At 47.4% G+C, this 26,598-nt stretch overlaps 1 protein-coding gene across 5 annotated transcripts in view; it reads right to left on the bottom strand.

The window, feature by feature from the left end:
- The window catches only part of PLCG2 (phospholipase C gamma 2), a 177,324-nt gene that overhangs the window by 30,214 nt on the left and 120,512 nt on the right, over positions 1-26,598 (bottom strand). For all 5 annotated transcript variants that reach the window (XM_054452853.2, XM_054452855.2, XM_054452854.2 and 2 more), the window contains 9 exons: positions 22,677-22,781; positions 20,394-20,483; positions 19,599-19,774; positions 17,456-17,656; positions 15,465-15,584; positions 8,533-8,713; positions 6,932-7,003; positions 4,536-4,645; positions 972-1,068 (listed from right to left, as the gene is read on the bottom strand). In XM_054452853.2, the coding sequence (XP_054308828.1) occupies positions 972-1,068; positions 4,536-4,645; positions 6,932-7,003; positions 8,533-8,713; positions 15,465-15,584; positions 17,456-17,656; positions 19,599-19,774; positions 20,394-20,483; positions 22,677-22,781 (1,152 nt within the window). The remainder of the gene's footprint in view (positions 1-971; positions 1,069-4,535; positions 4,646-6,931; positions 7,004-8,532; positions 8,714-15,464; positions 15,585-17,455; positions 17,657-19,598; positions 19,775-20,393; positions 20,484-22,676; positions 22,782-26,598) is intronic.

Genomic DNA, 26,598 nt, shown 5'->3' with positions numbered 1-26,598 from the left:
GTGGAAGCAACACCCATGCTCTATGACCTGGCTTTTAAGACTTTCAGAGCCCCCATCACCCTTTCCAGCTCTGCCTCCCATTGCACACTTGAACCATCCCAGGGTCTGGCTGAGATGAAGAATATCCTGGGCTTAGGAGAGGTGGCAGAACCAGGCATCCACTCATTGCCTGCACCACCCCAACCCCCACCCCCTGCACCAGGTAAATGCTGATGTACAGGTAAGGGCAACTCAGCACAGACGCAGCAAGGGCTTCAAGTCTCTGCCTCAGCCCAAGCACACGGAACACAACCACATTCCCACTGCCACACCTTTGCTTAGACTGTACCTCCCACTTACACCTCTCTTCTGCCAGTCTCTTGCTGTTGAACTCTAACTTGACTTTTAAGGGTCAAATACTCCTTCCTCCAGGAAGCCTTCCCAGATTGCCCTACCTCCCTTAGAAAATAAACACCTGGGGCTCTAACAGGATCTTAAAGTCCTCATTACAAAGATGTCATCCTTGGTGGAGCACCAGCACGCTGAAAGTGGCTGCTCTCTAAACAAGAGGCGGTAAGGGAACAACCACCAGGTTTGCAAAGTCACCAGGAAGGCCTCATCTCACCTTCTGGTTAGGCCCACTTGCTTACTCACCCCAAGCACATTCTCAATGTCTGGCTGTCCAACATAAATGTGTTTCATCTGCAAGCTGCTTAAGCAAAGGACAAATTCCCCATTTGGTCACTTTCACTCCAGTGGGAATTCTCCTGCATATTCAAATCTTTCCAAGCCCAGCACAACCTGATTAAAACACGGCCGACTTGTCACAGCAACTCAACCTCAATTTCCCTATCACTGTGTCTTCCCGGATCCAGAGCTCCACAGAGACCACAAGCAGCACATGGAAAAATTCACCGAGATGGCACAGCTCCCTGAAAAACTGGACCTGCAGATCCCTTCTTCCTGTAAGAGGATCGAAGAGGGGGACTCACCTGCTTTTCTAGCTCCTCGAAGTCTGCAGTTGAGATGTCCTCGACGTAGTTGGATGGGAAGTACTGCTGGATCCTGGTTCCATAGTCTCCTTTCCACCTGGATAAGAAGAGAGGACATGGGGGGGCTGTCACCAGGTGGCATGAATTACCCACTACTGCTCATTTGCACCCGGCTGCTGGCTCAATTCTGATGGGGACAGGCAGCAAGTGGCCAAGTGACCAGTGTCACTATCTGTGACAATGGAGCATCTCAAAGGCAACCGCTGTCTTTTTATTTTTTAATTACTAATGAGTTACTGGGGGCTGATTTTACTCCTCATCACATGATCTTAATGTGTAATCAAAGATCACAAGTCAAAAGTTTCCATGCTTTACGTGGAAGTCAGAGACCATACAAGACAAAAGTTCACCCCTATTTCAGGGAGGTTGTGAATTTAGAGAGAAGGTGGTTCTGGAGGCAGACAGGCTGGAATTAAATTCCAGCTCTACCACTGACTGTGGAGGCTTTCTGTGCCTCCGACTCTCCATCTGAAAAATGGGTAAACGTGAGTGCTTCCCTCAGAGGGTTTTATTAGGACTCTAAATTCACATAAGCTGAGTGCTTGGGACAGTGCCTACCTAGTACACAGTAAATACTCAGTAGTGTTAGCTCTTATTATTATTCAGCTAAAACACTGTTCCCTATCTTTATAACAGCACTAACAACATGGGACATAATCCATCTATGAATGTTCCTGGACCCCACCAGATGGTGAGCACCTGTAAGATTCCTCCTGATATGTCCGTGCCCAGACACGCAAACCCCCTCCTTCAACCTGTCCATCTCTTGAGCCATTTTCTGCAGCCAGGGACTCTCCAAAATGCACCTCTGACCACGCCACACGATGGCTCCCCAGGGTCTCCGGAATCCAGCCCAGACTCTTCAACATGGCAGCCACGGCCCAGCACAGTCTGACCCCAGGACTCCCAGACGTCACCTCCTAACTCTCCATGACATTGTCTCCAGATGGCCTGTCACCCCTATCATGCCCCTGCCACGCTGCCTAGCTTCCATGCCTTGGCCCATGCCCTTGGTACCCAACTTCCCCCCACTAATTTAAGACTCAGCTTGGGCATTTCCTCTCCCACGGAGTCTTCCCTGACTGCCCCCTAGGCTGAGCACTCTTTCTCTGTGGTCCCCTGGCATCCTGTCCCCACAGTCATCTGAGCAGCCACATCTTATACTTAACGTATAATTATACGTCTGTCTTCCCCACTATATGAGATCTTTCTGGATTTTTTTTTTTTTTTTTTTTTTTTTGAGACAGAGTCTCACTCTGTCCCCCAGGCTGGAGTGCATGGCAGGATCTCAGCTCACTGCAACCTTCGCCTCCTGGGTTCAAGCAATTCTCCTGCCTCAGTCCCCCCAGTAGCTGGGATTATGGCATGTGCCACCACGCCTGGCTAATGTTTGTATTTTTAGTAGAGACAGGGTTTTACCATGTTGGCCAGGCTGGTCTCAAACTCCTGACCTCAAGTGATCCACCCGCCTCAGCCTCCCAAAGTGCTGGGATTACAGGCGCGAGTCACTGCACTCGGCTGACATTTTTGGATCTTAGTCAAGTCTGTGCTCCGTGGTGGTGGGAAGAACTTAACAATTTTTTGGTCTGAATAAGCAGAGTGAGGACTGATGCTACCAATTCACCTAGCAGAGACACAGGACTGCGGGTCGTAAGCCCTTTTCACGTCCTCCACACCATTTCTCCAGATCCACTTCTGGCAAGGGCTGGCTGTATTTACGGCAATCATATATACCATTTGTCCAGGACTGAGCACTTTACATTCTCTTCACTCTCAGGAGCATCTTGGTTCCGACAATAATTGTTTGGTCCCCTAGCTACAGGAACCAGTTTGGAAGTATGCAAAAAAGGCCGTTTCACACAGGCAGCCCCCTAGGTAGCACTACTGCCATCAGAGAGAGAAATGACCACAGCCACTGGGCAGTTTGCCCACAGTCCCTTGCCAAAGGAACTTCTGCCAGTCTCTTAAGAGCCTTCGAAATTCAGAGAACTGCCTATCAGAGGCATAGAAAGGCATGAGGCCGTCTCACACAGAATGGAAAACTGTGATTTGGAGTAGTCACCTGGGCTCCAGCCACAACTCCAAAAATGTTAGTCACCCACCCAGTGAGCACCAGGATGTTGACCAAGGCAGGGACAGGAGCACAGTGAGGGAACGCCAGTGTGCCTGGAAGAGACCTCAACTCTGTGCCACTTCGAGTGGAGGGACTTCGGCAAAGCCAAGCCTCTGAACTGGGAGAAGCAGACGGACAACACTGTGGTTGCCAAACTGGGTCTGGGAGCCTCCAAGGCGGAAGCATCAGGGGCTGCAGTAGGGACAGCGATGTCAGCAAGGAGTCCAAACAGGGCAAGTCTATGCCCCCACTCCAGCTCAACGGATAACTCGGCTGCATCTTTGATTCTGTGGAATCTAGGTATAAATTGGTTTGCAATGAGGTTCTCCTGATTTTAAGAAAAAGTTTGATAATCCCTGGATTAAGGCATCTTGCAAGAGGACAGGGAAGGACTTAACAGATCAATGGGGTTAAGAGTGTAAGCTCTGGAGTCAGAAGGCCTGGCGGTTCAAATCTCAGCCTGCTATGTGGCCCTGGACAAGTGACTGCACTTCTGAAGGCTTCAGTTTCCTGAAGCCTTCCTTTTTACAGTCATCATGTAGATTAATTGAGTTATTTCAAATGAAGTGATTTATTTCAAATGTGCTTAAAACAGTGCTTGACACATAGAAGCACTCCATGCATGTTCCTATTCAGATTTCTAAGCCAGGTCCAGTTATCTTGTGGGAGGCAGAAATCCCAGTCTATGAGGTGCTTAAACCAGTGCTCACTATTATGAGCAAGTTCTTATTGCCCTCAGACAGAAGTCACCCCCCAAAACCACTGGCCCAGAAACCTATCAGTGGGCAGTGAATTTTTCTTCCAAGGTTAAAAAGCGAAGTGGTAACTAAACCCTAGCACACCCAGGTACTTTTGCCCTAAAAACGTATTGTCTTCAATTCAGGATGTGGCCATTGCATTCAGCACGGGACTATGGAATAGCATAAGAATTTGAATTGGAAATAACACACAGTCTTGTGTATTGGAAAGCGCCTGCACTATTTAGTATTTAGTATTTATTTGTGTGACTTGGAAAGTCTCATTCGCCACATCTTTTGTCACAGGGAGTAATGAAGACTTGGTTGAAGATTTGGTTAGACAATGCATGAAAGCAATTAGCAGACTGCTTGCCACTTAGTAAGACTTCAATAAATGGTAGCTGCTGTTGTAATTATAATAATATACAATATATGATATGATATGTTGATAACTGTTATATTGTTGTTTATCCATTTTCTCAAATACAGCATGCAGCAAGCCACTTTCCTAAAAAGGGACTTAACACAAGAGGTCAAAGTAAGCCCAGGATGACAGACAAAGGGGGTCAGACTTGGCCAGCACCTGAGTCTTATCACCAAGAAGGGACAAGTCAAGCCCCCCTGCCAAGCAGCCCAGCCTCCACCCAGCCTTACCAGCCCCCGGGCTCCTTGGAGACATTGTGGATGAGGGCACCACGGCAGAAGCTCAGCTCGTCGCTTCGCTTGGCTTTGTAGTCATACAGAGCTTTCACGGTTCTCTGAGGCTTTCAGGAAAAACAAGAAGGAAAAAGATCAGGCCAGGGACAGGAGGGGAGGGAGGCGGCTGCATTCCCAGGCACCATTTGGTTCTTCTCATTGGGGAGCAGGAGGCTTCAGGTCAAGGTTACAAAGTCATCTGCTGGAGAGGGACTGGCATTGCAAAGGATCCAAGACCCCAAAAAGTCACCAGGGAGTGAAGGAGAACTGGCCTAGTCAGAGCCAAGGGTACCTGGGTTGGGGTTAAGGGTTAGGGGTTAGGGTTTAGCGTTATGGGTTAGGGGTTAGGAGTTAGGGTTTAGGGCTGGAGTTAGGGTTAGGGTTAGGGTTAGAGTTTAGGCTTAGGGTTGGGGTTAGAGGTTAGGGTTTAAGGTTAGGCTTAGGCTTAGGGTGGGAGTGACCCTATATTGTAGTGACACAATATTGCTCAATTTCCTCAACAAAGAAAGGACATGCCTTTTAGATTAAGCCAAGACCGTCATCACAGTGCCGGTGCTCAGCAAGCCTCCCAGAAGCTCAAGGGCAACCCCATTCTTCCTGCCTGTCCTGAGGGCCTCACTGCTCTTTTTTTGTAGGTCAGCAGTCCCCTATCTACACTCCTGCAGGACCCTGACATTTTGCAAGAGTAACTGAGCTTCTCCCCTGTGAAATTCATCAAAAGGTGGTCTCTGTTCACAGAACTAAGTAAGGTAGAACTTCCTTGGTATAGAAATTTTCTTCAGTGAATTTGCTTTCATGCCTTCTGCCTGGCGGGCATAAATGAACACCCACACGGCAAGCAAATATTAGTGGGAAAAGCTCTGACGTTGTCAAACCTGTTTAAATGAGCAGCTTCCTTCTCCTCCCACCGAAAGGAAATGGGAACAGGAATTTCACAGGGAACCCAGTAAAACTTTTCCTCAGAACACAGGCTACAGAGTCAGATATGTAGGTTCAAATCATTGCTCTGCCCTTGAATAATGATGTAAGTTTGAGTCTTTCTGATCCTCAGTTCCCCCGTCTGTGAAATGGGAATTAAATTTTTATATATTTCACAGGGTTGTTAAGACTACTAAATGAGATCATGTGTATAATGATAAAACAGACAACAGCTTGCACTTCTTAAGTGCTAACTATAGTATAGTCAAAGCATTGTTCCAAGCCTTAAGGTATCTCCTTTAATCCTTATAACAACCATAACAGGTAAGTAGTTATATGAGTATGCTCATTTTACAGATGAGAAAACTGAGATGCAGAGAGAGAAAGTAATTTGCCCCACATCAACCAGCTGTTTTAAGTGGCTCAGCCCAGAACTGGATCCATCAATGTGAGTTAGTGCCATAGTTCATGATGTTTCATAAGAAGCAATGTGGGTTCTAGGAGCTCTGCCACAGGGATCTGCAGCTGGAGGCCAGAGGCTAAGCAGTACTCTTGCCTTTCTCTCCCCCATCTGCAAACAGAGCAGCCTCTACTTGTGTATCCTGCTTCAAGGGTGGATATAAGGACCAGAGCCAGTCTCCAAGGCCACAAGAAGGAACACTCATCAGTTAGAGAGGTGACTGTTCTCATCACCAAAACATCCTTCACTACTAACAAAAGTTTTTGCTACTAAGGTCTCTTAATGCATTTCACACACAGCTCAATGTGCCCACAACGTTTCAAGATTTCATTTCTTTCTGAAACAGATCTGCATTGGCCATGGATTATAAATTTTTAAAAAAGAAAGTCATCTCTGGATTTCAACAGAGCCCACAAGCAGGGACCCTTCCTAAGTGAGCGTTGTACACTACTTGTGTGCCACATGGCCCCCAAACAGAAAATTCGCTGCAGTTCTTCCTCTGCCAGCTCAAACTAAATTTGAGATGAAACCTGGCAAGGAGGAGCCGAGGGCTGAAAGTAAAATCCATCCCTACCTCCATGAAATTACACAACAGAGTCAGGGCAGGAATATGACATAGCATTTGCACTGCAAGGAGGTCAGTGAACCAAATGGAATTTAAAACACCACGGGCTCTGTCAGCGAGCAAAAAACATTTGAAATACTTTTAATTAGAAGCCATTTGGCCCAAAGGTGGTTCGTCAAACCTCAGAATTTTAGCGAAACACTGTTGCATTTGGATGGAATTCTATTAACATTTTCCCTAAAACTAGACTTCATATTGTCAATCATCCTTTCTTCTCAAAAAAAAAAAATTATTTTGACCAGGTTTTCCAAAGTCTTCCCTTGCACTGTTATAAGTGCCATGGGAACATGATGGAATCCACATCAGCCTCTTGACTCCAAAATCATGTGAATTGGAGGTTCAGCACTGTACCATGGACGGATTGATTTCACTGGGATCCACATACATTCTGCTGACGTCGTAGAGGGAGTTTATATCTCTTTCCTGGAAAAAAAGAAAGAAAGAAATGGAATAATCCATGCTCCTGGAATAGCCCTTACATATAACAAGGGTTCTAGGCTTCCTTTTGGTTACCTATCGTTTGATAGAGGAGTTGAAACCTCATAGAATTTTCTTTTGGCCCATGACTAGACACAGGAAGAAGCTATAAAGAAGGTCCCCAGACTTGGAAACTAACCCAAAATCAGAGAGGCCCTGTCCTGGCCTGCTGCATGCCAGGCACTGTGTTCCTTTGTAAAACCACAAATCCTAAGATCCAATGGTGTGCTGGAGTGACCTCCCAGCTCACAAAAGCCCACTGTGTACATCACTTCCTGACTCCACTTCCAGGTTCAACAATAGCACATCAACAACTTGAAACTGACCACCATGGAAGCATTTACACCATGGAAACTGGCAAATGCTACAAACCAGTGCCTTCCCCTACCCCACTCAGAGCTGTTTGAACATTTACTAGCACACCACTGCCAAGATCCACCCCCACCACCTCTCTGTTCCTCTCTAACTCTTCTTTCTGTTCCTCATGTCACCTTAGGGCTTGTGGTATGGCCACTTCTCTACCTAGAGCCACCCCTTCATTCACTTCTCCCCAGATCTCATTCACTGCTGTCTTCCATGTTTCAGCTCACATTTCTCCCCTTTTAATGTGGCCTTCTCTGATCTCCACTCCCACAGCCTAAGGTAGTGTCCACCCCTTTTCACACCATCCTGTTTTCTTTGCTTTATTATATTTCACGCTACCTGAAAACATCTTAATTGTGTATATTATCTGTCTCTCCTCTCCAGAACCTAAATTTCCCAAAGCAGATTTTGTTCCACAGTACTCCCAGTATCTAGAACAGTCCTTGGCACATGATCAGGATGCCATAAATCTCTCTTCAATAAATTAATGATCTATGTGGTAGGAATGGAGACACAATAATCATGTCAGGTCTCTCCTGAACCCAGAACTCTCCAATGACTCAGAGAAAAAGCCAGGGCCTTACAATGGCCAGTGAGCCCCTGCGTGATAAGTCACCTGTGAACCCTCATCCTTATTTAGCTCTACCCCCACCCAGGCTCGCTTGATTCCAGCCATGCTGACTTTCTCTTGGTGCCTCCAGGCAGGCTTCTACCTCATGACCTTTGCGCATGTTATCCTCTCTTCCTCCAGAAGATACCCACGTGGCTCATTCCTTTTCAGTGAGATCTTCCTAGACCACCCTCTGAAAACTGCGACCCCTTCCCCATCACTCTGTATCCTCTTATCCACCTGCCCAGTGTTTTTCTCCTTAGCACTCATCACCACCTGGCACATGCTATGGATATTTTAAATGTCATTTGTTGCATCTCCCCAACACTACACTATAAGCAGCACAAGGGCAGGGGCTTTGTTGTGTTCAATTTGTATTCCCAGGACCTACAGCAGTATCAGACACACGGTGAATACTCAGAGGTTTGCTGAATTCATGAACAGATGAGTTACAACCTCAGACAAGAAATCCCACCAAATCACAAGGGAGTCCACCACCTACCATATTGTAGCGCTCCAGGAGCTCAGGGGTCACAGGGTAGCGCAGTCTCATCTTTCGGTAGAGTGAATGCTTCTCATAGTAACTGACAAGCTCCACCAGACTCTCAAAATAGGCGGAGGTCCCCAGCACAAAGTGCCGGCCGTCCCGGTTGATGCGACAATGCTTCACCTTGCCCCTAGCCCTGGAGCGGGAAGAACACAGGGTTGACATGCCAAGATCCTGGTGGCCAAACAATTTTTTTACAAACCCTACTGATTAGATACAACCTAGTTATCCAGCCTTAGAGAAGTGGGTAAATAAACAGGGTATAGTCCTCCTATGGAATACAAGACAATTAGAAAACAATGATGTGGGTATTTTCAAAAAAGATCTAGAAGAATCTGTGTCTCAGAAGAAATGTTGCCGAGTGACTCAACAGTTCCTCTTACCTTTCCTCTCCTCCCCAACTACAGGACTTGACTTTAGGAGCTTCCTAGGGAACTAGGTCAAGAGTAGGCCAAATCTGTCCCACCACCTGCTTTTATAAATAAAGCTTTATTGAAACACAGCTACAGTTCATTTGTTTATACATTGTCTGGGGCTGTTTTCACACTGTAACAGCAGAGTTGTGTAGCTGCAACAGAGACCACATGGCCTGCAAAACCTAAAATATTCACTCTGTGGTCCTTCACAGAAAATGTTTGCCAATCCCCCCCACCTCAAAATTATTAAATCTTGTCTTCGGTGACTCAACTAGCAAAACAGTGACTTTTTTTTTTCAAAAAAGAAACAAGTCTTTCATTCCTTCATCTGTTTGAAACATGAAGCAGAAAAAATCCAAAACAGAAAAGCCTCCTTGGTTTTATTAGCTTTTATCAGCAAGACAGAAACATCTGAAAAAATATTTTTGACCCTAAGTTTACAGCCAAGAGGGTCTTTTTAAAAATGTCTACCCCAAATAGCCAAAGCAATTTTGAGCAAAAATAACAAAGCTGGAGAAAGCACACTGTCTTACTTCAAAATATACTACAAAGCTATAGTAATAAAAATAGCACGACAGTGGCATAAAAACAGACACACAGACCAGTGGAACAGAATAGAGAGCCAAGAACAACTGATCTTCAATAAAGATGTCTAGAGCACACCAGGGGGAAAGGACAGTCTGTTAAATAAGTAGGGTTGGGAAACCTAGATTTAAAAAAATTAAAAGAATTTCAAAAGAAATTCCTATATAGAAATAATAGCAATTTCAAAAGAAGAAAACTAGACCGTTATCTCACACCATAAACAAAAAAAGCAGCTCAAAATGGATTAAAGACTTAAACATAAGACCTGAAACTGTAAAACTACTAGAAGAAAACAGAGAGGAAAACCTCCGTAGCATTGGTCTGGGCAATTCTTTTTCAGATATGACCCCAAAAGCACAGGCAACAAAAGTGAAAGTGGATAAATGGGATTTTCTCAAACTAAGAGGCTTCTGCATAGCCAAGGAAATAATCAATAGAGTAAAGAAACAACCTACAGAATGGGAAAAACATCTGCAAACTGAACATCTGGTAAGGGGTCAATATCCAAAATATATAAGGAAGTCAAACAGCTCAATAGTAAGAAAATAAATGACCCAATTTAAAAATGGACAAAGGCTGGGCGTGGTGGCTCACACCTGTAATTCCAGCACTTTGGGAGGCCAAGGCAGGGAGATCACTTGAGGTCAGGAGTTCGATACCAGCCTGGCCAACATGGTGAAACCCCATCTCTACTAAAAATACAAAAAATTAGCTGGGCACGGTGGCGGGCGCCTGTAATCCCAGCTACTCGGGAGGCTGAGGCAGGAGAATGGCGTGAACCCGGGAGGCAGAGCTTGCAGTGAGCCGAGATCACGCCACTGCACTCCAGCCTGGGCAACAGAGTGAGACTCCATCTCAAAAAAAAATAAAATAAAATAATAATGGACAAAGGATCTGAATGGACATTTCTCAAAAGAAGATACATAAATGGCCAACAGTTACATAAAAAATGTTCAACATCACTAATCATCAGAGAAATGCAAATTAAAACCACAATGAGATGTCACCTCACACCTGTTAGAATGGCTATTAGCTAAAGGAGAAGTGTTGGTGGGGATGTGGAGAAAAGGGGACTCCTGCACCTGGTGGGTAGGACTGTAAATTAGCATAGCCACTATGGAAAACAGTACAGAGGTTCCTCAAAAAATTAAAAATAGAACACCATGGGATCCAGCAATCCCACTTCTGGGTATACATCTGAAGGAAAGGAAATCAATATTTCAAAGAGAAAGCTGCACTCCCATGTTCATAGCACCATTCACCATAGCCAAGGTGTAGAATCAGCCTGCCCATCAACAGATAAATGGATAAAGAAAATGTGGTACATTTACATAATGGAATACCATTCGCTTTAAAAAAGAAGGAAAGCCTGTCATTTGCAACAGCATGGATGAACCTGGAGGACATTGTACTGTGTGAAATAAGGCAGGCACAGAAAAACAAATACCACATGATCTCATATGTGAAACCTAAAAAGGTTTAAACTCACGGAAGTAGAGAGTAGAATGGTGTTTACCAGGGTCCGGGGCAGGGGGAGGTAGAGAGTGTTGGGGATATGTTGGTCAAAGGATACAAAATTTCAGTTAGACAAGAGGGGATATGTTGGTCAAAGGATACAAAATTTCAGTTAGACAAGAGGAGTAAGTTCAAGGGATATATGGTACAGCATAGGGACTATAGTCAATAACAAAGTCCTAGCCAGGCGTGGTGGCTCACACCTGTAATCCCAGCACTTTGGGAGGCCAAGGAGGGTGGATCACCAGAGGTCAGCAGTTCGATACCAACCTGGCCAACATGGTGAAACCCCATCTTACCAAAAATACAAGAATTAGCCAGGCATGGTGGTGCATGCCTGTAATCCCAGCTACTCAGGAGCCTGAGGCAGGAGACTCGCTTGAACCCAGGAGGTGGAGGTTGCAGTGAGCCAAGATCACGCCACTGCACTCCAGACTGGATGACAGAGCAAGACTCTGTTTCAAAAATATATATATATATATGTCCTGTATTCTTGAAAATTGCTGAGGGTAGACTAAGTCTCACCACAAAAAAAAAAAAAAATGGTTAAGTATGTGTGGTAGTGCATATGTTATTATCTCAATTTAGCCATTTCACCATGTATACATATTTCAAAACACCATGTTGTACATGATACATATATACAACTTTTATTTGTCAATTAAATAAATTAGGAAAAGCATCTAGAGGCATAGTTTCTATGGGCATACTACTCATTTAACAATTTTGCATGGCAGGGAAAAAAATCAAGAAAAGGCATTTTTTGCACTATAGAGAGACTTTTTTATTGTTTTAAAATATTTATTTTTTTCTTTTTTTAAAAAAGGATTTCCAATCTTTTGAAAAAACAAATATATTCCTTTAAGCGATTTTGTCAAAAAGTCCTGTAAAAACAAAATGCTAGAAGACTTCTGCTTCAGTGGTTTATTTGCAGTGATATTTTATTAAATATTTATTCCTTCTAAAAAACAGAGGAAAGAAAAGAAACACTGCTGAGTAGAAAAGCTACAGAATGATCCCATTTGTATTTTCTAAAAATAGAATGAAAATGCCCACGCACAAAATGGCACCATATATTTTCCATAGATACAGACATGTATAAGTATGTATATATTTTTTAAATGTCTGGATGGACACACCAACTAGAAAACTGTACTTTCTACCAGGACCTCTCTACTGAGATTAGAAGGACCACAGGGGGCTTTAGCCTTCACTATAATGTCTTAATTTTTTATAGAGAGAATATCCTCCTGCAATATTTATGTAATTAAAAATTAATTTTAAAACTTTTTATAAGAGCTCCTCAGGGCAGGCAGGGGGGCTCTGGGATGCCATGGTAGAGAGTCAAGGTCAGGTTCCGGCTCCTTCCACAGGGAACCCCTAAGCCTCAGTTTCCCGATCAACAGCATCGGGGATCCACAACCCCTGTCACATGGGGAGCATTAGGATCATCGTCTATTAGGTGATTTGGGGTAAGCTGTCGGCAGAGTGTCTGGCACTCAGGCAGGACTCAGTAAGTGAATGGTTTGGAAAACATAACTGAAATCAACCCACAACTAACTTCCCTGGGAGAAAAGAGAATCAGAAGGGGAAATGGGAACAGGGCTGGAATACGAGTTGCATCTTCCAACCTCCTGGAGCGTGGATGCCACGGCCACGGCCTGAAGTCTCAGCTTCACTGCCCAAGAGCTGCCTTCCACCAGTCACAACCGGGCAACAACTCAACACTTCCTTTGTGGATTTGAAAGCAGGTGTTTCTCCTCTCCTGGGGAAATCTATCCAGAAGTTCATTACACATCCCCAGAGCCCAGAACAGTGCCTGGCACAGGAGAGGCACTTTACAAATATGTAGAGGGCAAGGAGGAGAAGTTCCTCCAGACCTGTGTTCCCCTACTGCCTGGTCCATTCCCCATCCATTCCCCTGGAGAGCTCCTACTCACCCTCCACCACCCTGCCTGACCAATCCCTCTGTAGCACTCACCACAAAATATTACACTGATTTCCTTATGTGCTCAAACCTCCTCAGTGCTTCTCAGTGAAGGACAGTGATGCTTTACCCCAAAGCCTGACCAGACAGGGTTTGAAAAAATGTGTGTCCTAGGGCGGGGATGGGGGTGGTATTTTTGATTTGTTACAGTGACTTAGGGTCCCAGATAGACATGCAGTGGGTGGAGAACAGGGGAGTTCAACATCCCAACCCAACAGGATCAGTCTTCACACCCCCCCCACTTTGAGAAACACTGTGTGGACTGAGCTTCCCTGACAGTGGGCCGTCAGGGGAGGTGGGGAGCGGCCATCCTTGCTGACTGATTCATTGAGCCAGCATTCACCGACCACCAACTACATCCCAGCCAATGTTACATAAGCAGGAACAGGTCAAAAGCAAGAAACACTTGGAGTAAGGCGACGTCTCTCATCCCTGCCAGACCATTAGCCTGAGAGAGCAAGGACTGGGCTGTTTTTATCACTCCTGCATTTCTGGAGCCCAGCACAGGGCCTGGCACACAGTAGGTGCTCACCAAACATCTATTAACTCCTAAAAAATAAAAACTTCCATTCTCAGGACACCTCCAGTCTCATGGGGAAGACAGGCTCACAAACTGAATGGGGCGTGTATGTAAGTCAGGCAATCAACCTGAGGACCCACCCAACCTCTTCATCCACGTGGTCCCATTGAAGTGACCCCAACCCCTCCCCAGATGGCCTGTCAGAATCACGCCACCTGGCTCAGGGAGGGGGCCATCTTTCTGCCGGACACTGTCCTGGCAGCCCAAGCTACAGCCACCTAAGACAGAAGCTGATGGAGAGTAACGCCAGCATGCACATACAGGTGGCGTCCTGACCATCGTCAGGTGACGCCCCGATCCGGGTGTGTCAGAGCTGTCTCACCTCTTGGGCACCTCAGTTTCAGCCAGCTGAGTCACTCGCACAGGATGACAGCACAGTGGGAGTGCCAACACTCCACCTGGGGCCTGGCACACAGCAGGTTTTCAATCCGTGTGCAGCGGACTGAACACACCTCCTCCCCATCCAGGCTGAGGAGGCACCACTAAGAGGTTTGGGGGAAGGAGCAAGGGGCAGAGGTACCAATGCTGAGAAGCCCAGGTCGCCCTCTTGGGAACACAGAGTACAGAAGAGCCATGCCGGTGGGAAGCTGCTCTCGGGCTGGAGCCAGTACACAGTAGGTCCTCAGTAAACTGCAGTGATAATGACCATCACCACGGTCCCCAGGGAGGTGGCTCAGGCATAGTGGTGCAGGCAAGGAGGAAGGGAAATCCAAACGCCCAGGGGGCAGCCTGGCAGGGTCGCCAGGGGATGGGACCAGGGCAGAGGGAATGGGGAGAGGAGTGGACAGGGGCAAACCACACACCCCACAGCAGCTGCCATGCAGCCAGCACCACCGCGCCCACGTGGAAACACAGGCCCAGAGCATCCACTGCCTCCCATTTTTCACAAGAAGCAATCTGAGTTTTTCAGTGAAATTTCTCAGTTTTTCACATCAGTGGACAAAAGACGCCCACAGGCCTGTGGCTAGAGATTTGGCCCCCAGGCCTCTGGCTGGAGACTCTGGAGTGAAGAGCTTAGGCTTTGGAGATGGACAGGCCTGCATCTGAACCTCAAACTCAGTTGACTATGAGGCTGCGTGACTCCAGGCAGGTCACTTAACCTCTCTGGGCCTGTTTCCTCCCTTGTAATAACTAGACCTACCTCTCACAGGCTGTAGCAAAGGATTCAATCAAATGAGGCCTTGAAGGCAGCCCAGTGTCTAGAACACAGTTAGGAACTCAACATATGGCAGACTGTTACCACCGTAAGAACATGCAGGGAAACCCTGGGGCTGGCAGTAGGCTACATGCAGTCTGAGTCACTCCTCCACTCCTTGTCATTAGTGGAAGTGGGAGAATCTGGTGTTTTGGGGTAAAATTAGAGAACCACAGGCCTAGAGGTGGTTGGGCAGCAGCTGCAGATGGGAGGAAACCAGATCTATATCATCACAGGACTGGGCTGTCTGGGTTCGAATCCCAGCCCCACCACTTACTGGCTGCATGCTTCGGCAAGTTACTTAATCTTGCTGTGCCTCAGTTTCCTCCTCTGAGAAACACGGATCATGGTCATGTCAACCCCACAGAGTTACTGGAAGCCAAAGTGAGTTACTACAGAACATCCTGCCCCGGAGAACACAGACTATGCCTGGCACGCTGGAGCGCACATTCTCGCAGCGGCTTTTGCTGTGGCAGTGGTTGTTGTCACTGATGCTCGGGGGGCAGGGACACTGCAGGTGAGCCTCCACCTGAAGTTCCCCCTTGTCTGTCTGCATCTGTCCTTGCCAAGCCCCTCTGGAGGGTGTGTGCCTCCCACCCTCGCACCCACCTGAAGGTGATGGCGTAGGAGTCGCTCCCCTCTCGCTTCCGGATCAGGAAGGCTCCATCCCGGGGAATCCTCATCAGCATGTCCTCTGCCTCTCCGCGGCTCAGGCTGTCATAGTACCACCTGCAGCACAGGGCCAGGGAAAACGACCAGGTGAGTGGTCTCCAGGCTGTCAGTGGGCCACCCGCGGAGGAGAAGATAATGGCACCAGTGACACCTGGAACCTGGCCCTGGAAACAACCATGGAAATCACACAGTGGGCTTCCCCAGCCAAAGGCACCTCAGAAAAGAGCAGTTTGTGAAAAGAACAGTGGGAGACCCCAGGGGTCTGTTTCAAGCCCAAAATAATACATTGGGCCGGGCACAGTGGTTCACACTTGAAATCCCAGCACTTTGGGAGGCTGAGGCAGGAGGACCACTTGGGGTCAGGAGTTTGAGACCAGCTTGGCCAACACAATGAGACCCCATCTCTATAAAAAATAAAATAGCCTGGGCACAGTGGCTCACGCCTGTAATCCCAGCACTTTGGGAGGCCAAGACAGGCGGATCACTTGAAGCCAGGAGTTCGAGACCAGCCTGACCAACATGGCGAAACTCCATCTCTACTAAAAATACAAAAATTGGGCCAGGCGCGGTGGCTCATGCCTGTAATCCCAGCACTTTGGGAGGCCGAGGCGGGTGGATCATGAGGTCAGGAGATCGAGATCATCCTGGCTAACACGGTGAAACCCCGTCTCTACTAAAAATACAAAAAATTAGCCAGGCGTGGTGGCAGGCGCCTGTAGTCCCAGCTACTTGGGAGGCTGAGGCAGGAGAATCACTTGAACCCAGGAGGCGGAGGTTGCAGTGAGCTGAGATCATGCCACTGCACTCCAGCCTGGGCAACAGAACATGACTCTGTCTCAAAAAAAAAAAAAAAAAAAGGAAATACAAAAATTAGCCAGGCGTGGTGGCATGCACCTATAATACCAGCTACTCAGGAGGCTGAGGCACAAGAATCTCTTGAACCTGGGAAGCAGAGGTTGCAGTGAGCTGAGATCGTGCCATTGCACTCCAGCCTGGGAGACAAAGCAAGACCCAGTCTCAAAATAAATAAATAGATTAATTAATTAGCTGGGCACAGTGGCACACGCCTGTAGTCCCAGATAGGAGGCTAAGGTGGGAGGATCACTTGAGCCCAGGAGCTCAAGGCTGCTGTGAGACCTGATTGTTCCACTGCACTGCAGCCTGGGCAACAGAGTAACACCTTGTCTCAAAAAATAGATTCATCTTCATCCACCCAAGCAGCCCAAACCTGAAAAGCCAGGCTCCCAGGGAGGCACAGTTATTGCCACGTGTCTCAGAAAATCGAAGACGGAGAGCACAGCAAGAGTTTCACAGGGTTTTGGGTTGTTTTTGAGTTATTTCTTAAGATAAGAAATAGCAAGTTTTAAGAGGCAATCCATAGGAAAATTTGACAGAAAAAGTGGAAAAAAAGAAGTTGCTATAAGTAATACGGCCTCCTCGGAAATATACATTTTTGCAGCTTTCTGCCTAAAATTTGTTTTTTCTTTATTCCCGGAATTTGTTGACCCTTCGCAAGGCCTACCTTGATACTCATTTCACTAGATAAAAAAATCAGAGGGAGACTTCTATAATCACTGTTTCCTTGTTCATTTTCAGAACAAACAGGAAGGAGCTCTGAAAGGTAGGAGCATGTCCCCAGGCCAAAATGACCCTCTGAAAATCAAAGCCCAAAGTCTCGGGGCTATGAAGACAAAGTAGAAGAAAGGGAAAAGAGAAAAGAAAGGGGAGGAAAGAAAGAAAAGAGAAAAGGACACAGGTCGTGGTGCCAGGAATTTGGAAACTGGCCACCTCGGCAATTTTGAGACGCTGGTGGGCTGGGGTGAGGGTTTCCTGGGGGTCTGGCCTGGCTGAACCACCAGGCCAGCTTCTCTGCCTGGTGGAGCTAACCCGACAACCGCCTGCCTCCTGCTCCACCCTCAGACACGTACGGCTTGGACTCGTGGGGGTTGGGGTTGGGCACAGGGTCCGTGAGCCGCAGCTCAAACTCTGCGCAGCGCAGGTGCGTCTCGCGGTAGTGCTGGATGAGGGCGTAGATGCTGCTGAAGGTGAGGTTGTCAGTCAGGTAGTATTTCAGGGTCCCACCCTCCATGGTGGAGCGGATCCGGCAGTGCTGGACCCGGCCTGACCGCCTGCAGGGAGAGGACACCATCAGTGCTGGGAGAAGACAGGCCAGGCCATTGCAGCAGCCAGGGCCTCAGAGGCGGGGACATTACATGTGGCCACACAACCTTCCCTCTGCTCCTAGAACAGACACAGGAGGCTGGGCGCAGTGACTCATGCCTGTAATCCCAGCACTTTGGGAGGCTGAGACAGGTGGATCACCCGAGGTTAGGAGTTCGAGACCAGCCTGGCCAATACAGTGAAATCTCATCTCTACTAAAAAATACAAAAATTAGCTGGGCATGGTGGTGCATGCCTGTAACCCCAGCTACTTGGGAGGCTGAGACAGGAGAATCACTTGTACCTGGGAGATGGAGGTTGCAGTGAGCCGAGATCACGCCACTGCACTCCAGCCTGGGTGACAGAGCGAGACTCCATCTCAAAAAAAAAAAAAAAAAAAAAAAAAAAAAAAACCAGACGCAGGGCCTTAGCATAGGCTAGACCCTCAGCCTGGATTCCAGAACACTCTACCTACTTCCCCCACCCCACCCCACCCCATCCCCCTTTTATCTGTATAACTGCTTCTCTAGAGCCAGAATGCCTGGATTCAAATGCCAGCTCTGCCACATATGAGCTAAGTGTCCTGGAGCAGGTCACCCATCCTGTCTGAGCCATGGTGAATTACTACCCTAGCGGTCTGACAGGGATAATAACAATATCCACCTCAAAAAGGCATCCTGAAGAGTAAACGAGAGCACACACACAAGGTGTCTGGAATACTGCCTGGCACATGCTAAGCATCCTTTAGGTGTCCAGTATTATTTGCATGTTATTAGTATTCTAATTTTCAGCCACGTGCAATGGCTTACTGCTATAATCCCAGCACTTTAGGAGGCCGAAGCCAGAGTTGCTTGAGCTGAGTTCGAAACCAGCCTGGGCAACGTAGTAAGACTCCAGCTCTCCCAAAAATTTAAAAATTATCCAGGTGTCGTGACATGTGCCTGTAGTCGCAGCTACTTAAATAGCTGAGAGAGGAGGATTGCTTGAGCCCAGGAGTTTGAAGCTGCAGTGAGCCGAGACTGCACCATTGTACTACAGCCTAGGCAACAGAGCGAGACCCTATCAGAATTTTTTTTTAAGTGACAGAATTATAATTTCCCTCTTTCAGATCTCATCTTCTTTCAGGAAGGTTTTCCTGACCATTCCCCACATCAGGGTATCAGAGCCTTCTCTCACAGACTTTCACAAATCCCCCCAACTCACATTAAACCCCCCTAATAAAGGGAGGGAGGATGTCCCTTTATCTTGCCTTGTTTCATTGCACTCATCACAACTATACTTGCATATCGTTTGAGTGACTTTTTCATTGCCCATCTCCTGCAAAAGATGCTAGTGTCCAGGAGGACAAAGACATTGTCTGTCAGGCATAAGTACTGTGTCTAGCATAGGGCACGCCCTCAAGAAGTATCTTTTAATGCACTGAGACGTGGATAAGTGGGTGGATGAATGAACGCACAAGCTCATCACAGCCTATGACGGCTTTGAAAGGACAGCCCTAGAGTCCTCCTTTTACGGAGGAGACGGAGATGCTAGAAGGTTGGCTGAATCATCCGGAGCCACATGACCCCCTCCAGGACTGGAATGGGGGGAAGTGAGTGAGGCCACATCATCTAAGAATAGGGTCAGATCTTGCCTTTGTTTAAAATGTTCATATTTTATTCATCACAGACTTTATTGCATTACTTTTGATTTTTTAAAAGATTGCCCTGAAATCTCATTAATCTGGGTTACTGTGCCAAAGTGGGTCATACCCACCTCACCCTTGTCCCGGCCTAGAAGAGCTCGACAAATGAAGCCTGGGATTCAGGTCCCAGCTTGCCCAATTCCTACCTAAGCTAGAACCACTCGCCGCCCTGGCTCATCTGGCTGGCGTGGAGGAGAAGGCAGGCATTCCCTGGGTCGGGGCATTACCAGAAGGACAGGGTGTAGTCATTGGGGAAGGTCTCGCTCTCCCGAACCAGGAAGGTGCCATCCTTGCCCCCCGTCTCCATGCAGTATTCCTGCAGCAACTTCTCGGCACTCGTCCTCTTCTCCACCTTCTTGTGGAACCATTTCTCCCCAAAATGTAGCTCTGTGGGGGGTATATCCTGGGCCGCAAAGAGAGGAGGGGTGTCTGAAAGCCTTGGACCAAACCCCAGCATCACTTGACGGGTCCCTCTGTCTCACCCTGACCCAGGGCACCAGATAACATAGGCCAGCCTCAGTTGGTCCCACCCGAAGGGGTCTGGGAAAACAGCACCCGCTACCCTCCTCCGCCTGCCTCCCACTCCTGACAGCCCTCATTTATGGTGGCCTCCTGGCATCCTGAGACATGGAGTAAGCGGTTCCCAGCACTGCCCTCCATTCTGTTCTATGGGAAGTCTGAGAGCCATGAGGCCCTGCAGTGGGAAAGATGACCACAGCTGGAGGAGAGGGCAAAAGGAAAGCCTGGGACCAAGCCAGAGCACCGGCCTCCATCTAAAACCAATCAGGCCCTTTAGAGAGCAGGAAAGCATTTTGAACCTCACTGGTTAAAGCACCTGGGGCAGCCAGCCAATCAGAGACAAGCCAGCCAGGACATGGTACCCAGAGTAGCAGCAGCTTCTTCAACGGAGCATCCCCTTGCCAGCCGGCCAGAGAAGCCACATGGGAAGGAGGTCCCGGGGACTGGCTGGTCCTTGGGGCTCCTGGGGACCTCCTCCCTATGTGGCTAGGGTGTCCCCCTACCTGGGGCACCTCCTCCTCCATAGTCTGTTCAATGTCATCACTGAAGGACAGCTTGGCATCGGCGATGGCGCAGTAGTGTCGAGTCCATTTCTAGAAAGTGAAACTGGTATTAGTGCCCCCCAGGTCCTCTATCTCATCAACTGTGGAGCCCAGGAGCCCTGCAGGGCGCCACCCCAGCATCTACCGTGGATGTGCTTTTCCCAGTTTCATAGACATTTATGGTGACTTCTCTGAATTCAATTCCTTACAAGGCATTTCTTTTTTAAAACATCAATGCGTTTTGAGCTTCTTTTGGTATTTGAGCTTCTTTTTGGACTTTTTAGATCCATGAGTCTAAGGTAGGTACAACTCCTCATCGTTTTCTTTTCTATTCCATCTATCTTTTAAAACTTTCAGGATTTCCTGGCCAGTTTGTCTGGAGACCTTACATTCAATCTTTATTTGTGGCTTAATGACTTTTTTTTTTTTCTGATGAAATTTAGTCTCTGGTTTTATTGTAAAGTACCAGTATTACGTTCTTAGTTTTGGTCACTGTTTTATTGTCATGCATGACGTTAATGTGAGAGGAGGCTGGGTGCAGGGTATGCGGAAACTCTTTTTTTTATAATGTTTTTATTTGTATTTTTTTATTATACTTTAAGTTCTAGGGTACATGTGCACACCGTGCAGGTTTGTTACATATGTATACACGTGCCATGTTGGTGTGCTGCACTTTTTTTTTTTTCTTTTTTTTTTTTGAGACAGAGTCTGTCTCTGTCACCAGGATGGAGTGCAGTGGCTCAATCTCAGCTCACTGAAACCCCCGCCTCCCGGGTTCAAGTAATTCTCCTGCCTCAGCCTCCCAAGTAGCTGGGACTACAGGCACGTGCCACCATGCCCAGCTTATTTTTGTAGTTTTAGTAGAGACGGGGTTTCACCATGTTAGCCAGGATGGTCTCGATCTCCTGACCTCGTAATCTGCCCTCCTTGGCCTCCCAAGGTGCTTGGATTATAGGCATGAGCCATAGCGCCTGGCCCAACTTAATTCTTTACTTAAATATTGCCATTTTTGGCTGGGCGCAGTGGCCAAATCCCCTGCTGGCGAAGTGCCAGTAATCCTAGCACTTCGGGAGGCCAAGGCGGGCAGATCACTTGAGATCAGGAGTTCAAGACCAGCCTGGCCAACATGGCGAAACACCATCTCTACTAAGACTACAAAAATTAGCAGGGCATGGTGGTGCGCACCTGTGGTCCCAGCTACTCAGGAAGCTGAGGCACAAGAATCACTTCAACCGGGAGGTGGAGTTTGTGGTGAGCTAAGATCATACCACTGCACTCCAGCCTGGGCAATGGAGCAAGACTATCTAAAATAAATAAATAAGTAATAAATAAATATTGCCTTTGATATGTATGTTATATCTAGGATATAAGAATAGACATGTAAAAATATACTCAAAATGGATAGACACACTAGGTAAAGGGATAGAGGCAGCATTAGAGCCTGAAAAATAAGGTTTCTGGTGGAACGACCCCCGACTGGAGGACACGAAGGAGTCAGGACAACCTAAATGCACGGCAGCACCGGGTACTGGATCCTGAAACAGGAAAATAGCCTGAGTGAACACAGTGGTAACAATGAAATACCATCTATAAACTAGTTATTAGTATTGTACCAATGTTAATTTCCTGATTGTGCTAATTATACTATGGTTATGTAGGATGTTATTAATAATATTTGGAGAAGCTTGGTAAGGGTAGATGGGAATATCCCATACTATTTGTGTATGTAAATATATTTAATCTAAAATTATTTCAAAATAAAACATTAAAAATGCAAAAGGAAAATAAAGTTGGCCAGGCTTAGAGGCTCACGCCTATAATCTCAGCACTCTGACAAGCCAAGGTGGGAGGACTGCTTGAGCCCAGGAGTTTGAAATCACCCTAGGCAACACGACTAAATCCCATCCCTGCAAAAATACAAAAAATTAGCCGGGCGTGGTGGTGCGCACCTGCAGTCCCAGAGACTCAGGGAGGTTGAGGTGGGAGGATCACTTGAGCCTGGGAGGTCAAGGCTGCAGTGAGCTGCAATCACACCACTGCACTCCAGCCTGGGCGACAGAGTGAGACCCTGTCCCACAAAATAAATAAATAAAGTTTAAGAAGGAAGGTAAATTCACATGGCAAAAACTCACTTGACTAAACACAGGAACAAGACAGGCATATTCTCAGAGCTCCCAGCAGGGCTCCAAGAAGCAGCTGCAAGGGGGCTGGCCACAGTGGCTACGGGAAGGGACCAAGGCCCACCTGGTCAATGGAATCCCACATGTACAGCTCTCCCTGTTGCTTGTGCTCATCCTTCTTGTCCTCCATGTTGACATCCACGTCACCTCGGGGGCCCAGCTTCTTATGCTGAGGGGAAAACATACACATAGGCTGTTTCCACAGAGACCCCAGTTTAGGTCTTTGAGCCAGCAGCCTTCATCTGCCTCTTCCCAGGCAGGGCCTTTGCACTGCCTGTTCTTGCTGCCTGGCTTCCCTCTTAGTCTGTTCAGCTCTGCCCTCCAGGTTACCTTGAACGAGGAGGAGGAGCTTTCCTTACAGCTTCATCTAAAAATAGCCCATACTGGCCAGGCGCAGTGGCTCACACCTATAAGCCCAGCACTTTGGGAGGCTGAAGCAGACAGATCACTTCAGCTCAGGAGTTCTAGACCAGCCTGGCCAACACGGCAAAACCCTGTATCTACAAAAATAAAAAAATTAGCCGGGCACGGTGGCACACGCCTGTAATCCCAGCTACTCAGGAGGCTGAGACAGTAAGATTGCTTGAACCTGGGAAGTGGAGGTTGCAGTGAGCTGAGACTGCACCACTGCACTCCAGCCTAGGCAACAGAGTGAGACTCTGTCCCAGTAAAAAATAAATAAGTAAAAATAGCCCACACTCCCCTTCTCATCCTACCACTCTCTAGCCCCAAGCCTGCTTTATTCCTGTCACTTGTCTAGCCCTACACACACCATGTGTTTGTCTTCTGTCTTCACTGCTAGAATATAAGCCCCATGAGGGCAGGGATGTTGTTTTGCTTCCTGTTGAGTCCCCTGGGCTAGAAGAGCACTTAGCAGACAGTAAGTGCTCTGTTGATACTCGGTGAATAAACAACATCCCCTGTGCCCAGCCTTCTCTAGCACACAGAGGGAAAGGGAGGCTGTAGTCCAGAGGGAACAGGCTGGGCAGGGTGGCGGGGGACCCACTGGGGATTAGACTAAGGCGACCTGGGTGCAAACAGCACTGCAGCTATTCTACCAGCTGTGTGACCCCGGGCAAGTGGCTGCACTTCTCTGAGCCTCAGGCTTCTCATCTGCAATATTAAGACAGTGATGACACCCGGACTCCCACGCAGGCAAGCATCTGTAAGTTGAGGGTCATGTAACCTGGTGAAGGAGCTCAGGATGGGGAGTCAGATCCAGATTTGAATTCAGGGCCTATTACCTTACTGGCCATGTGACCTTGGCTGAGTCATCATCAGAGTCTCAGTAATCTGTCTCATAAAATCGGGACGTGGCAGCCCCTGTGGGATCCCGTAAGTCAAAGAACGTGAAAGGTAAGTGTCAACAGTGAAGCAGGACCTCAGTGTCCCTTGTGAATGGCAGCATGATACAGGCATGGGACAACAGGCTTTGAGGGCAGACCACCTTGGCCTTGAATAATTTCCTCAGCAAATACTAAATGTGTAATTTAACCTCTGAATCTCAATGTCCACATCTATAAAGTGAGCAAGGGCTGAGGTTATTCGTCCTGCAGTGTCATGACAAGACTGAATAAGAAGATATGTATGGCCATGCCTAGCCCAGTGCATGGTACAAAGTGACCGTGTGGCCAACGCTATTACCACCTCATTTCTTGAAATAGAAAGAAGTGAGCCACAGCGTATCAGGTGTGGGGCAGAGGGTGCTCTAAAAGGGGCCTTCAGTACTTTGCATCCTAGAACAAAAGCTGAAAAATCCCTGGGAACACGCAGCAAGACATCCTAATGGAAGCAGAAGGAATGAGCAGGGAGCAGAGAAGAGCAAATGCAACCAGGCTGCCCTGAAGACTCACCAACCAGGTGCCTGAGAAGCCATGGACCCTCCATGGCCGAGCTCCCTCCACCCCTTATCCTGCCTTCACCATGCTGGAAGCATCCCTTGGCATCTCCGAAACAACTGCCTGGGTGCAAACAGTGCTGCAGCTATTTTGTTAACTTGTGACCCCAGGCAGGTGGCTGCACTTCTCCAGGCCTCATACTTCTCATCTGCAAGACTAAGACAATGACAGTTGATCTCCCACTTAGGCAAACATCTGTACCTTAAGGGTCACGGTCTTGGCCAAACACTCCCCGTGCTCTGATGCTCTTACCCATGGGGGCACCAACATCCCCTCCTCTGGTTGGGCTTGGGCAAAGCTCCTTGCACTGTTTGGTGTTTCTCTGTTGATGGGTTTGTCTCCCTACCAAACCGTGACTTCCTGGAACATAAGGATTGTGCCCAATGTATCTTGGTGGCCCAGTGACAATATAGGGTACATACCACGTGATGACACCACCACACCCTTGTGTCCTATTCTCCCAACCTGGAAGGACATCCCCCTTCTCTGCCTACTGCTATGGTCTGAATGTCTCTGTCCTCCCAAAATTTATATGTTGAAACCTAATCCCCAATGTAATGGTATTTGGAGATGGTGGCTTTGGAAGGTGATATGGTTTGGCTGTGTCCCCACCCAAATCTCACCCTGAATTGTAGCTCCTATAATTCCCACATGTCATAGGAGGAACCCAGTGGGAAGTAACTGAATCATGGGGGCGGGTCTTTCACGTGCTGTTCTTGTGATAGTGAACACATCTTATGAGATCTGGTTTTATAAATGGGAGTTTCCCTGCACAAGCTCTCTTGCCTGCCACCATGTAAGATGTGACTTTGCTCCTCCTTCGTCTTCTGACATGATTGTGAGGCCTCCCCAGCCATATGGAACTGTGAGTCCATTAAACCTCTTTCCTTTATAAATTACCCAGTCTTGGGTATGTCTTTATGAGCAGTGTGAGAATGAGTAACACAGAAGGTGATTAGGTCATGAGGGTAGAGTCCTCATGAATGGGAATGAGGATAGAGCTCTCATAAGTGGGAATGAGGGTAGAGCTCTCATGAATGGGAATGAGGGTAGAGCTTTTATGAATGGGAATGAGGGTAGAGCTCTCATAAGTGGGAATGAGAGTAGAGCTCTCATGAATGGGAATGAGGGTAGAGCTCTCATGAATGGGAATGAGGGTAGAGCTCTCATGAATGGGAATGGTGCCCTTATAAAAGAGGCCAAAGATATCTCCATGTCCCAGATGGTTATTTATAAATAAATAAATATTTAAAAATAAAAGAGGTCCCAGAGAGCTGCCTCACCCTTTCCACCATGTGAGGACACAACTAGAAGTCGGCAGCCTACAACTTGGAAGAGGACGCTCATACCAGCACCCTGACCTTGAACTTCCAGCCTCCAGAACCGTGAGAAATCAGTTCCTGTTGTTTATAACTCACCCAGCTTATGGTATTTTGTGATAGCTGCATGAACAGACTGAAATACCTAGGAAACAGCTGTTGGTCCTTCCCCATGAGCTTGTGGAATGTCAACAAAATTCACACTCGCTCCTTCCATGAAAGGCTGCCCCACTAGGGACTTCAGATTCCACTGTCCTTGCAGGTAACGTGACTGAGCTCTCATGCACAGAACAGTAGAGAAAAGGACGGGACAGCTGACTTGCTTACCAGAAACCATTTGCCCTGGACACCCCTGGACTTCCCGTGCTCTGAGCTGGAACTCGGATGTGCCTGAGACCCAGCGTCCACCACACAAACAAGGACAAAGCAAAGTCCCTTCACCGTTTTTTGTAATGAGCTCCTTCAAAATCTGGGGAAGGCTGCAGATCCTTTTCTCAGAATAATAATGCATAAAATTACAAAGGAAACTCGATTATATTGAAACATGATTAAGATATTAAATAAATATTTGCAATACACTAATAGATGTGTTTCTTCATTAACATCTTAAATAAGATCTAGCGTCAGATCTAATAACCTCCATAATTCCAAAGTGATGATGAGCACAACATTATTTTGAAATATTTGCAATAACTGTAAACGTGATATGAAAATACTCATGACTTCTGCTGGGGACAGAGCCCCCAAGTGGCTTGCTGCCAATGTTCAC

This window comes from Pongo pygmaeus, chromosome 18 (assembly GCF_028885625.2).
Source record: "Pongo pygmaeus isolate AG05252 chromosome 18, NHGRI_mPonPyg2-v2.0_pri, whole genome shotgun sequence".
In the NCBI taxonomy this organism is placed as follows: domain Eukaryota; kingdom Metazoa; phylum Chordata; class Mammalia; order Primates; family Hominidae; genus Pongo; species Pongo pygmaeus.
This window is presented reverse-complemented; position numbering and strand designations above follow the sequence as displayed.